Source organism: Mangifera indica, chromosome 5 (genome assembly GCF_011075055.1).
Source record: "Mangifera indica cultivar Alphonso chromosome 5, CATAS_Mindica_2.1, whole genome shotgun sequence".
Taxonomy (NCBI): domain Eukaryota; kingdom Viridiplantae; phylum Streptophyta; class Magnoliopsida; order Sapindales; family Anacardiaceae; genus Mangifera; species Mangifera indica.
In genome coordinates this window covers 18,445,531-18,460,212 of record NC_058141.1, presented here as the reverse complement: position 1 = coordinate 18,460,212, position 14,682 = coordinate 18,445,531, and the positions used below count along the sequence as shown (strand labels likewise).

Below are 14,682 nucleotides of genomic sequence, written 5' to 3'. Positions count from 1 at the left end.
TATAAGTGTATTTGGAAAATAAGGACACGTTGGGTGGGAAATAGTCATTTTGGCCCCAAAAAAAACCATTTTAAAGGTGGCCAAATTTATTTAGAATTTGAACCTCGTGATGATGTGACATTTGAGGTTTCTTATCTTTTGATCTCACGAATTAAACCAGCCACAATAATAATATTAATAAATGGCCATAAGGGTATTTTTCATCCAAAGAGCCTTCTTATCTTACTTTTTTTTTTAATTTTAAAAATCTTATTTATTTATCAATAAGTAATCAAAATTAACAAAATTTTAACTCTTCAAAATTTTATTTTTTTTCTTTCCTAAATCTTAAAAATTAACTATTCTTTTTATAAACTAAATTTTAAAAAATTAATATTTCCCACCGTAGGTTTAGTTTTCAAACTTCAGCATCAATGTCAACAATCTCTCTTTCTAACGATTTCTCTTCTCTTGATTGAACACTTAATTTGAATCGAATAAAACTAAAGAGACGAAACTTTTCGTCTTCCTAGAAGAAAAAAAAGATATTTAGAAAGATAATCGTTTTAATAAACAAAGACAAGATCCTTGTCTTTGTCTTTTTAAACTAGATTTTTCATCAATCGATGTTTCAGAGGAGGAGAAAGAGACTGTAGGAACATAATTATATGTTGAAAAATCTTTGTCGGAGATGATAGCATCGGATTTAGCTCAAGGGATTGAAAACTAAACCCTAAAGAAAAAATGTCATTTTTTAAAAACTTGGTATAGGGTGCAAACTTTTATTTTTTAGAGTTTTAAGGGGGGAAAGAGATTAATTTTTTTTTTTTAATATTACAAATGAAAAGATGATTTTGCTCTTAAAACTAATAGACTTAACTTCTTATAAATGAATATTTAGGATTTTCATAATTAAAAAGTAAAAACTTGAAAAAACAAGATACTTTAGATGGGAATATATCCTTTGGCCTTAATAAATTTTTAGAATGTTCTATCGCTATTAAGAAATTACAAAAACTTGAATTTTTAATATTTTACGGCCAAAAAGACAAAACCCACTTGTCAAAAATCTAGTTTTATGAATATTAGTTTTAATTAAAAAATAATTATGATACGTCACACTAAAATTTTGATGGCAGAACGACATTTTCCCAAGGGTGAAAATATGTTAATGAAGCAAATTTTAATTAGAAAAATAATATCATTCTACTAAATTTTAATAAACATACAATAATATTATTTAACATTCCGCACCATTCAGACTCAAAATGTGTTCTCTTTGTTCAGTTTACAATCATTCACACCAGAATGCTCAAGTCCAGTACTGTATCGCTGAGAATAAATAAATAATAAATAATAACAAATATTTCCTTTCGAAAAGTAATATATTTAAGCATAGAATGACTCATTACAGTAGCTGCAGCCGTACCTGAACGGGTGTTTGTGGCTATGAAACCCGAACAGAATGGTGGACGGACACAATTGACTCCAGTGACAGCCCCAGCACATGGGCAACAGGCTAAATGCACCACTAGACATTAACCATTCAACCACCCAACTAACATACAATGAGGAAAGCATCCCCACTATTCCCTTCTCTTATTTCTCCTCATTCATTCTCATTTTATAATATATCATCTTTAAAAGCCCCCACAGAACATCTCCCTTCTTAAATCAATCCATATCTAAACCAGATGGGGTATGATCCTTCTGTCGAGACAGGTAGATGGGGCTATTTCTACATAAACAAATCAAATAATGGTATAATTACATTTAAACCACCCATATATTATACCAACCTAAATACTGTAAAAATGAACAACATCTGATTCTATTGTAAAACTCCTATAGGTGCCTATTAACCTCGTGCCAAAGAACTAGGATTGCCTTTAACATGGTATGCATAGAGCTCATTCATATGATTACCTATTCCATCCAGGATTTGCTCTGGTGGGATTTCCAGGTGCCTATGAACCTCGTGCCAAAGAACCAGGATTGTCTTTTAACATGGTATGCATAGAGCTCATTCATATGTTTACCTATTCCATCCAGGATTTGCTCTGGTGGGGATTGCAGCTGAAAATCCAGTTTAAGAATAGGTAGTCAAAGTTTACGTGTAAAGGCGTATGGGTAATCCATAATTCTGGAATGATCTGATCCGTCCATCCCAACCACCTGTTACAATAACCAGACCCCATGCATGGGGAGAACCATGAGGGCTTTTGAAAGATGTCTTGAGAAACTTGCACCAGGATTTATGCATTGCAGTCGATACAACCATTGAGCTTGGAGAGAGAAGCTTCTCCTCAGGCCAGGTTGCAGATCCCCCGGGCAATGACTTGGAAAGTATTCTGGGGTTCAGCAGAAAACGTTCAGGAGAAGAGAATGGTAATTTGCATTGAGAACTCACACCCAACTCTGGTTGCTGTGACCTATGTTCCCGCATCCCTGTAAGTTGTCTGGAACTCCAAAGGGTGCAGAGGCTCCTGATAAGCTTGATAAGATGGAGTTCCCACATGCCATCCCACACCAGAGAATGGCAACAGACACATTATTTGAGAAAAAGTGCTCACATGACCAAATTTTCTTAGTTTGGAGCACAGGCCCAACATGACTAACATAATTCCACATATAGACATTTGAGTCATCACTTGCTGAGACAACATGCCTCCCATCTGAGGTGAATGATGCTGATATCTGACTCCCAGAGTTATGCAGGCCTGAAAAAAAGTAAAAGGCTTTAAGAGGAAATTCAAGAGCTACATAGGGAAAAGATGTTGACTAAAGCATTAATGGTCCAAAGAGACATATACAAAGAAAATAAGGTTGTCTATTTTGCAATAAGAATGCACATTCTCTGTTATATCAAACAATTGCTGCAAGAGAAAAAAGAAATCCTTCATACTGCCAAGGTTTACCCCAAAAAAAAAAAAAATGCCTGAGGCCATGAACATTTTATTAAGAGTCTGTAAGCTAACAAACAGACAAACCTACTATATTTGCACAAAAGCTACTCAGTGAACCATACCTGACTAAAGGACATTAAAATAAGCAAATAATTACCAACCTTGGAATTTGCAGATTGTATCTACACCATGAAGAATTCAGACTTGTGAATCAGCAGAAGTGACCATCATTTTAGTTGAGTAGCAGGAGAAAACTGCACAGATTATATCATCACTTTGTAAAATATTCAACAAGCAATAAGAAAAGCTTGAGAACACGCACATCAAATATGCCATAAGATAAAACAGATGAGAAAGATCACCTGCAAACCAGTTATGCTCTTTAATGGAGATTTCTTCTTACTCTGTAAGCATACTTGAGCATACAGTTGTAGGCTATCTGATCCATGCAAAAAAGACCAGTTAGTGTTCACCAAAGCAACCCCCTGCATCATAATATGAATTAACCTATCAACTTTCAAATACACATCCATCATGAGTTTCAATGGAAATCATATGTGGTTTGGGCAAATAGAAAATCCGACTATATAACAACCAGAATCACAGCTCAAGTATATAACAATAAATATCCAGGTAATCCACTAAGATTACAACTCAAACATGAATCAAAAGATTCCATGCAGCAGAAACAGCTCCAAAGTCTATTTAGCACAAGTTAGATATAGGAATCACAGATATTAGGAATCCTTTCATCTTCCTCTTCAAAAAGATCCATATAAAAGAAAATAACTTAAGCAAAGGCTGAGGTTCCATGATCACTTTTGGTAAAAATTTCAATTCATAAACACAATTAAATTACTCAAAAAATAAGCTTAAAATATTAATTCACAAGAATACAGCCAAAAATTCCAGGCAACAAGCTGAAGCTTCTCACGTTCAAATAAGGAAAAAAGAGCAAAAGAATAATTTGAATCTCCGGACATTAATTGTTACAGGAGAACAGGCTGGGTAATAAACATGTACCTGACACATCATAAAATTGACAATTGCCAGCCATGGAGCCAACAACTGTACCCTGCATGAAAGGAGAAGATAGTATACCGAAAACCATTATAATTGCAGACATTAAGCTATCATTCTAAGGAAATAATGAAGGAAAAAGTTCGCCATAACTTTCCATCAGGACGAAAACAAATAGCTGTGACTATTTCAGTGATGTCAGTCCAGTCAACAACCTGGCAATCAGAAATTGCCCAATACGTACTTTCCCCATCTATTGAACCGCTAGTGAAGTAATTATAGTCCACAGGATTAAAATGAACACACGTGACTGCATCGCATGGTAGCACAAAATTAAAACCAAAAAGGGACAAGATTAAAATGCCACAAGCTATCAGTCAACAGTACCTTGTATACTTACACCAGAAAGAGCTTTCAAGAAACTACAACAAGGAGCAAAGGATGTACCATAATTATTGTGGGAAAATACTTTGAGGCATTGGTTGCATCCCACTTGCCACAGGCGAACAGTTTTATCAACAGAGGATGAGAAGAGCTACTGCACACATTACAGGTAATTAGATGCCCAAATATGTTTCAGAGAACAAGAAGTGAATTGCTTGTGAGAAAGCACTAACCTTATTCCTTGACCATGAGAGATCTAAGACCTCACCACAATGTCCACGTAACTCATGGATCGGTCTCTCCAGTATTTGAAAAACTTTCTGGGGAAAAATGACACAAGCTGAGTCTGATGTTTTCCGTACACCCTTCAGTTTACCCTTATTCTTTTTATCCATGCAAACAGGAACAAATTCATAAAGGTTATTCATGGTGCAGCACTCACATGAAGGATCATAATCAGCAGCTTCAAAATCCTCTGATCTCTCTGACTCCACCACTTGCCACACACACACTAAGCCATCTTCACCAGCACTTGCTAGGTATTGATCATCGGGACTAAATTTCATTGTTAAGATTGAACCCTCATGGGCCTGTATATCTTGTTCCATATAAAGAGCTGACAATTCCTTTGATTGCTTTCTTTGAGGTTGAACCCTAACTTTTCGAGTCCTTGCCCTGGTAATTGAATAGGAATCATTGGCTATCATACAACCATCCACAATGCAGGCTGCAGAACCTAGTCTTCTCAGCCACCTCTTCTTTACTTGCTTTCTCACAGCTCTCAGATTGCCCCCTTCTTTGACATCTCTCAGCATCACTTGCTGAACCAAGGGGGATAAGCCAAGAGTCCTCTCAAACTCCTCCAAAGTAAGTAAACGGTTTGACCCACTTCACGAAGTCTCCCTAGCTTACCATCCTGCCCATTTTCATCCATATTGAATTCTGCCCCGTCATCCAAATTCCTAAATCAACATACAAAATTCTTTTTTCTTGGCCCATCAAGCAATTCCCTAGCATCGCCCAAGCAGCATGACAATGAAGACTGACTAGACAACAACCCATCATCAGTATCGGATGATCCTAGTACTGCCTCACTGCCTCACTACTCTTAGTGAGTCTATCAGTCTCTACGTCAACTTTGTCACAAGAATTAATTCCATTTCCAGGATTATCCCTCCCTGTTTGATCTACACATAAATCCATCCATTTTAGAAATTTTATCACGCCGTTCATGAATGCTGCTTGGATTCTTAATCCAAATTTCATATCCCAAACTACTGGGCAAGGTATTAACTACCCCAAAATCAGAGTCCATATGTTCTGGACTATCGGACCCCGAATCAGATACAGTGGACAAGTCCTCACGGTGTCAAAGAACTGATCATCTTCTTCACTCAAGCTCCCCATCAATGAGACTCACCTATTCCAAAACATTTCATCTCTCAGTAACCTTAGTCAATGTCCCAAAAGTTCCTAAAAGTATGAAACAGAAACATATTAATGCCTAAAAATGCGCGTAATCAGTCCACCATAAGAAAGGAACCAAAAACACAGGCCCCAAACAATCCCACCAACACATGGTAATAAGAAAGGAAAAAACAAACATTTTGAAAGTAAAACTCATAGATCAAAACTAACAATAATATATCCAGACAGATGAGTGCATATTAAACAAAGCATTGGCGAGGAAAAATATAAAAGACGATAATAAAGAGGTAATAAGTAATATTTCTCCCTTAACAAAAAAATATAAAGTAGAAAAGAATCAAACAAGAAAGTGATTTACAGCGTTCGGGCACCTGGGGTTCTTGACGAGAACTCCGTCGAACAAAAACAATCCTTCGTCATTTATTCATGGTGAAAATGTATTGAATTCACTTCACAGTTCTCTCTCATTTTTTATTGTTCCATCTTCTTCCATATCTTGTAACTCCAGAGTTAAAAGTATCTGCTTAAAATATTAAAGAAGGCCGAAATATAATAAGAGGAGAAATTGGCATACAAAATCTCGATAGCAGTGAAAACGGGTAGCCCAAGAAACGATATGAAAGTGTTGTACGACTGCCGTTTCTTTCTCTTATTTACTGTTCAACCTTTTGATTGGATGCTAGACTTCAAGTACAGTTTCATATTCCGCACCTCTCTGGTTTCACTCACATTAAAAAATTAGGATTTTTTTAATGCATCCATCGTTACTGGAAAATATATGAAAAAGAAAGAAAAAATAAGGAAATACTGGGCATGAACGTAGTAGATAAAGATGGTTATATTTTTATACAGTGATCTGGAAAAATAAAATCAACAGTTACAAAGACTTACTCTATAAGTCATGATACCATTCAATATTACAGATTTTCTCTTGTTTCTTAACAAATATCTTGGACATCCATTTTCTGGAAAACAAAATTATAGAAGATTCATCAGGTATAATATAATATTTAAACAAAAGTTATGCCAATAAAATCAATAATAAAATCAGCAATTAAAGAAGCACAAAAATTTTGACTATAACATTTCAGATGAAAAACTACTATTGCCTAATGTAGAAATATTTGCAAGAGTTGTCTTGGATGCGGTTGAAGAAACAATTCACCCACAATTCTGGAACGTATTGTCAACTGCAAATAATATATTACATGACCATCATTCATCTGAACACCAACTGATAACGTGTTCTTCAGAATAACCACAACGTGGCTGACTTTGTTTCTTTCTATAAATTATAGTACGTTTTTGACACAATGGTTCTGAAGACTATGATTGTGATCGATGACCGAACGATCAGGCACTGTTATATGTAATTTTATCGTTGGATATTTGATGTGAGAGTTTGATCTAGTCTTTTAACTTTGCAAATTGTAATGCAGATCCCTTTTCAAACCGCAGAGAGAGACCGTTGAAAGGAGAGAAAATTTTAGGAGGGATAGATGGTTGGCAATATTGCCGAATTTAGTATTGGAGATTTAAAAATCAAACCCTAAAGAGAAACTATTATTTTTTAAAACTTTGATTGAAAAAATACTTTTAATTTATAAAATTAAAAAAAATTATATTTTAATTTATTTTTAAAGTTAAAAGGGATTCCTGAACAAACAGCCATCCTTGGGTGGGAAATAGTGCTTTGGCCTATGTTAAAACCTATATCTATTAATTAAATGCAGGCTATGATATAATTATAATATAATAGCGTCACGCAGGTAGTTACTCTATTAAAGGGCAGTTCACCGAAATTTGGCGCCAATGGAGATGATCCAGTTCCTCCTTTCTCTCCTACAAATCGCCGCAGATTTTTCTCGCGCTCAAAGAAATTCTTGCTGTCAAACGAGGCATTGAAAGATTCCTATTTAAATTGAACCATTATATTTAATCGAAATTAATTAAACTGAGCAAGACAAGTCTCAATTCTAGTAACTGATCATATAATTAATAAATCAAAGAGTTTAATCTTGATATATTATCAAAAACAATTTAAGTTCATATTCATTTATACATAATTTTTTTTCTTTTATCACTTAAACTATCTTTTAGAAGTTCTAAAATATAAGTTATTTTATACAATAACACAAATAATCTTTCTTTTTATCTTATAAATATCGGATTATTCTTTAAAGAGACAATTTTTTTTTTTTAACTCATATGGTTGCTCTAATGAGATTTCCCATAAACATAAATTCCATGACGATAGATATCCGATCCCAATCGGCGAGCCAAAACACTTTAAACAATCATCCCATTCATTATAATTTCACTGTTACTAATCCCTTGCCCTAAATTACACCTAAATTTATTGTGGGTTTTTTTCCATATCAACACTTCTGGTTTGTGGTCATGAAGAAAGAAACTATATAGGTGATGCAATTATTTTATCTACAATTTGATCAAAGATGGCGTAATCAAAGAAGAATATATATGACCAACTCTACCTCCCGGGTAGTATATGTTGTGCATAAGAGTATAGAGTAGATTGCAAATTCCATCAAACACGAAAATTACATGAAAATGAGCAAGAGAGGTGCTACTTGTATCCCCAAAGTGTCTTAATTAGGCTACATTTGTTTTGACGGTGAACAAATATATTTTGATATCAATAAAATAATATATCCAAATAATGATGTAACACTATATAATTTAGTATTATTTTATCTTTAATTTTAAATTATTTAATCATGTAATGACACATTATTATTTATATAAAAAGTTATAAACAGAAATTGTATATACAATATTAACCAATTCATGCTCTCAACATTTGAGGAGTCATGTAACTTAGACATGCCTTCCAAAAATATAACTAAGACAAAGACTATAGATACAACTAAATTAGCCAATTGTACACGTAACTCTACAAGGCAACGTTTCTAACTGAACAGCGGCTATGTATTATTTAGAAATTGACATTATTGTACCGGGCGGTGGGGATTCTATGAGCTCCAAGAAATAAAGATCTGGGAGCATACAAAGCATCAAGACTTGGATGAAGAAACGCCAAGGCAGGCCGGGCCACAGACCACTGCCTAGGGCCTATCACAATTAATCGTCACGGCCATATTGGCTGCTTAGACTGTGACAGTATACATTGGACGAAGCATTGATTTGATCGATGCCGAACCATAGAAGAGACAGGAAGACCTGTTAAGCAAAACACACATAATGATCTGCTTGCCATTTAGTGAGAAAGAAGAAATATCAATACTGTTTGAACTGTCAGTCAACCTGAGCAAAGTTTGTCTGACGTGAGCTTTAAAACTACACTTTGGAATCCCAGATTTGGTCTGTAAATTGGATCAGAGTTAAATAGAAACTGTTTAAACCCAAAACCCGAATGAGGCCGAAAACTACAGAATCATATTTTCACAGTTGGGTCATATTCTTTCGTAACAAGGAGCCATATATGTGTCATGGCTTCAACTTAACAAAATGCACATGCTGGGAAATGAACCCATATATTTTGTGGATGGGTATCAGCCCATGGCCTTTTGTAACTTTGTTGGGCTCTAAGGGATCAGCTTTGACCGCAATTTACATTAATTTAGGTATAAATTATAATATGTTAATTATATAATAATACTCAAATATTTGATGGCATCAATATCTTTGATATATAAATTAATAATTATATGCATCTATTTTATATATATAAATCAATATTTAATTTTGTATATGATGATTAAATATTATTTTATTATTTATTTATAAATACCCACTTAAATAATGATATATATCAAATATATATTTATATATATAAATTTAAAATGTGTTTCATAATAGTTTTATTATTATTATTAGAATAAGAGTGAAAAGACAAAATGTCATTCTAGTTAAAAAAAAATCTTCTCTACTGTAAATGATTCGACAGATAGAATTAAATAATTTGAGTCACAATGCTTTTCCTTAATTAGTGGTATTGGGCCCTAGGGCCGACCTAGGAGTATGGCCATTTGTCAAAAAATTGCAGGAATTTATAAGCTGAATTCCAGAGGATACTACTCAACTTAAAAACGAGAAGACACCCAATTTAGGGAAGAACAAAATTTGGCATATGATGGTGTGTATTAATGTCATAAACAAATCTATATAATATTTTAGTAGAAAATGAAGATGGAGGGTGAGGTGTAGAGCACCAGAGAAGACTAGAATCTAGACCCATGTTGTAAACGTTCAAATTCAAAATTCCTAGCCCATCACTGTTAAAGAGAATAATTTTGGCCACCAAGAATAATCGTATTCTGTTTTCTTAGAAAGAGATTGATGATTTGTTCAAAAGAATATCTTTTCCAGGAGACAGGAAAAAAGGGTTGATTTTAAATCATGTGTAAAGAATACTTTTGAAAGCAATTGGAAGACCATCATCATTTTGTTCTGAGCCAAAAACATAAAACAAAAGACATGAATTAGCCAGAGGCATTATATTATATTATATTATATTTATATATATATTGATATGTTCATATTTAAAAGATGAAGATAGATTTTTAAAAGAAATTGAAAGAAAAAGGTGGTGGAGTATCAAGTATCAACATCAAGAGAGGCAACAAAAGCAGAATGAATTTCTCTTCAATCCTACCGCGCATAAAATGGGTACCACCAAAATTGCTTTTGTCGGCTCATGTCGGCTCTTGAACTTTCCATTTTCACTTTCATTTCTTTAATTTCAATTCTAATTAAGTACGCCAACAACTCATCCTCATCACTTTCTTTCTTTCTTTCTTTAAAAAAAAAAAAACCCAAAATATTAATCAAAGCTTGATTCTCATCCTAACCCTGGATTATTTTAGAATTACTTAAAAACAAGAGGAAGACAAATTTTAGCTTAACTTTACTAATTATTCTATCCATCAACTACTTTGCTTGCGAATCTTTCAACTCTATGTTAGTCTCAATGTGTTATACCAAAAACTCTTTCAAAAATTTCAGTTTCTGATCATTATTTTCTCTACAATGTAACCATTATTTTCTCTCATTTTATAAATATAATTGATTATTAAGAGGATATGGGACATACATGGGGAAAACCTAAATTAACTTTAAAATTTAATGCCTAATACTTACGGCATGTGACGAGGTTCACATAAAATCCATACTCTTTCCAAGACTCTTATCAATAAATAACTCTTGCTCACAACACTTCTCTTGCAGTTTTATATATACATTTTGCTATATAACATTTTTATAGAATCTGTTTAAGTAGGTTTGAAAGTGGGTTGAACCATGTTAAAAAATTATATTGTGTTTAATATACTCTTTTTATTTACATTTGTTTTTTTATATTACCATAGTGGGTATCAAAATTCAATAACAAATATTACTATTGTTACATATTTTATATAAGATTTTGAATTGTTTAGATGATCATAACAAGTGAAGTATAAATAGCAAGGGAAAGCACTTCTGCAGTTTGAAAGAAACATAAAAAGCAACAGCAGCAGTAGACTGATGGAGTGTAGAAGTGCTGAGAAATTAGTACAGAGAAATAAAATCTTAATGTTTATGATGGTCCAAAGTCCACAAATCCCAAGTTCTGCCCGTGTCATGTACAGAAACACTGAAAAGATAATTAAAGGCCTGTAATGAACACCATGCATTATCAGGTCAAAAAGGAGAAACCCACCACCACCACCACAGTGACACTCATATCCCACCCACATTCAAAGAATTTTCTATTACTATATTTTATAATAAAATAATGTCTGGGACAAAATTTCTGTACAGAAAATAACACAAATATTAATAATATATTACTAGTAGTCAAAACAAACACCTCTTTCTCTCTTTTATGGTTCATAAAGTGTGCTAAAGCAATAGCATACAAACAATCTCAAACATTCCTTCTTGCACACCAGCAGCTGCAGACAAAAGAGGTGAATTCTCTTTCTTTCTTTCTGAAGTCATCACTTCCTTTTCATTTACTTTTCCTCATCTTCTGAATTTATGGATGCTACTAAATGGCCGCAGGTGGGTAGATCTTATTAAACTTGATGATTTTTATTTTTTTCAGGCTTAGATGTTTCTTTTTCTGTTTTCTCTTTTGTTTGGATCAAGCTCTGTCAGCTATTTGAGGGAATTCATGATAATCATAATTATTTATGCATGTTATATTAATTTCTTCTGCTATAAAATAATTTTTCTTCTATAATTATAGGGTGCAAATGAATCCCATTTCACCTGATGATGATCTTTTCCCGAAAATATAAACTTTGTTTGTAAACGTGAAAGCACTGCACTTTTTCTTTCTTCACCTTTTAATTTGTCTAAGGAACAAAGATAAAGGAATGGAAAAGCAACCATATATATTTTGGGTTGTTATATGTATTTTTTTTCTCTTTGTGTCTTTTCTTTTTCCATATAATTTTCAAGTCGGAAAAAGCCTTCTGTGTTTTTATTTGTTTGTTTCCTCTTGCTTAATCTTGTCTTCTGTAGCTAGATTTCTATTTTCTTATCATCTTTTGTTTTGTTATTAAAATCTATGATGTCTATATGTTTCTTTAGAATTTTTCAGATATCGGATTGGCGAAGCCCATGGAAGAATTGGTTTCTAAGCCTATCTTAGAGCGAAAGGCAAGACCTCAAGAGCAATTGAATTGTCCAAGATGTAACTCAACCAATACAAAGTTTTGCTACTACAACAATTACAGTCTCACTCAACCAAGATATTTCTGCAAGACTTGCAGAAGGTACTGGACTGAAGGAGGTTCTCTAAGAAATGTTCCTGTTGGAGGAGGTTCAAGAAAGAATAAGAGATTTATATCTTCTTCAACATCTTCTTCTTCATCATCGGTTTCAAGCAAGCTTCCAGATCTTAACCCACCAAACATTTCTCACTTTTCTAATTCTCAAAACCCTAAGACGACTCATAAAGGTCAGGATCTTAATCTGGCTTTCCAAGTTATGCATGAGACTCATGATATGTCTCAATATGTTGAAGTACCCAAAACTGAAAGCAACAACAACACCAACAACAATCAGCAGCATAACTCCTCCTCCTTGGCTTCTTCCTATGCTACCTCATCTTCTCTTTCAGCTCTAGACCTGCTCAGAACCGGAATTTCTTCAAGGGGTTTAGATTCTTTTATCCCAACACCCATACCAGCTGATTCAAATACGCTTTTTCCATCTGGGTTTGCTTTGCAAGATATCAAACCAACACTTAGTTTTTCCATTGATGGGCTCGGAAATAGGTACGGAAGTGTCCATGGGGATCAAGAGAATACTGGTGGGAGACTCAACTTCTTTCCGTTTAGTGATTTAAAACAACTTTCTAGCACAACTGAAGTTGATCAGAATAAAGGACAAGGCGGTTCAACAGGATATTGGAACGGGATGTTAGGTGGAGGACCGTGGTAAAGAAATTAAGAATTTCCTCTCCCTTAATTTTTCTTATGCTTAATTTTCACATGGTATGGTTGTTTAAAGCTGTTTAGAAGTACTAACAGGAAGATACATATGAGTTTTATTTTTATTTGTTTCATATTCTTGTTTTTACCATTTGAACAATGAAGCTTATTTAGGGTTGGCTTCAATGGTGGTTTTTATTTATGGATCGATACTTTGTGTTGTGAAGACGGAAGAATAGGTGAATATAACGCCTGGTTTTTCTGAGGGCAACATGGCCATTGTTCATTTAATCTTCTATCACAAGTTGTTGTGTGGATTTTCTAAGCTATGCAGTGAACAGTTGATATGGGACTTTGTTAACAAAAATATTTACTCAATTAGTTACATTACAGTTACAATCACAGCACAAAATACTAATTAGTTGGTTTCTTTGGTTCTTTGTTATCAATATTCCAGCACCATGAAAGCAATTCCTGGTGCTAATATTGAACCAGACATCATCTGGGGATGTTTATGTGAACATATGGTATAATTTGGACCCAGTGCTTAAAAGAGTTCAAATGAAGACCGTTATCTAATTTGAAAACGAAGGACGCCAGCAGATAATAAAGGAAGCAAATTGAGCTTAAAAAACTAGTTACCTGCCCCAACTAAGAAGCGCTGACCTAATCTCTGCTAGACAGTTGGTCATTTTTAAAGCAAACCCATTTTCCATAATCATTACTCGAAATTGCTTTTGTATGGAAATATGAGAAAAATACGGTAAATCCATCCATCTTTAGTCTTACGAGGGACCCCCAAACATTCCCCTGGGCAAGCGTGCTCGTAATTAATTTCTCCCGCCAAGTCAATCCTTTCATACAAAATTGCTATAATTTATTTGGTTTATTTTAGCAGTGTTTCCGTTTCCCACGTTAACGTAGACAAGTTGCAAAGAAACTTCGGCTTCACTTCACAGTTCTGCTTACTCCTACACGTCTCAATCTTTCATCGTATTAGGCTGACTCGATTTGTCGTCGTGTCCAAGTATAACTGGTCCTCTAAGATCTCTACAAAGATTTGTCATCCCTATTTCGGCAGCTCAGTCACACTTGACAGTCTTGGAGGGTAGAAAAAGCATCCCCCTTGCTGGCGCTAAATAAAGCTGATGCCGAAGGAACCCTCTCCGACAACAACTCCTCTCTCTCTCTCTGACTATCTAGTCTAGGAGCATATTTTATCCAACTAATACTTTAGTCTTTATATATGCAAAATAAATGGCGGTCTAAAATTTAATAAAATTACAAGTGTCAAAGCTAGGCGCCCCTGACTCTGAATTTGTTTTCTTCATTAGAAAAAACTCAACATTATAGGACAAAATGGTGTTTGGTATGAGAACCACACGAAATAATAGAATATTGAATGTGATATGCGGATATCAGAACTGTAATAAATGACCATCCACAAAATAAAAATTATCTACTGTACAGGATAACTCAGATTACACTTATTCCTTCGTTCAAAGACATTACATATTCAAATATTATCATCCCAGTGGTCTTCTATACAGTGATGTAAAATT

At 34.1% G+C, this 14,682-nt stretch overlaps 2 protein-coding genes and 1 pseudogene across 5 annotated transcripts in view; 1 reads left to right on the top strand and 2 right to left on the bottom strand.

Annotated features, from left to right (window-relative positions):
- Nucleotides 1–1,199: 1,199 nt before the first annotated feature.
- Nucleotides 1,200–6,683, bottom strand: LOC123216794 (annotated as a pseudogene).
- Nucleotides 6,684–11,506: 4,823 nt separating this feature from the next.
- On the top strand, nt 11,507–13,406 carry LOC123215869 (dof zinc finger protein DOF2.5-like). 4 transcript variants are annotated; one of them, XM_044636138.1, is made up of 2 exons: nt 11,507–11,647; nt 12,286–13,406. In XM_044636138.1, the coding sequence occupies exon 2, from the start codon at nt 12,306–12,308 to the stop codon at nt 13,128–13,130; it is 825 nt and encodes a 274-aa protein (XP_044492073.1). In that variant the 5' UTR covers nt 11,507–11,647; nt 12,286–12,305; the 3' UTR covers nt 13,131–13,406. The 4 variants fall into 4 exon arrangements, with proteins under 4 accessions (XP_044492073.1, XP_044492074.1, XP_044492072.1 ...); XM_044636139.1 differs by having other exon boundaries at nt 11,520–11,647; nt 12,276–13,406; XM_044636137.1 differs by having other exon boundaries at nt 11,604–11,741.
- A 1,132-nt stretch (nt 13,407–14,538) lies between these two features.
- LOC123216428 overlaps nt 14,539–14,682 on the bottom strand; it is an 8,385-nt gene continuing 8,241 nt past the window's right edge. The window contains 1 exon segment of the mRNA XM_044636836.1: nt 14,539–14,544. Within this exon segment, the coding sequence (XP_044492771.1) occupies nt 14,539–14,544 (6 nt within the window).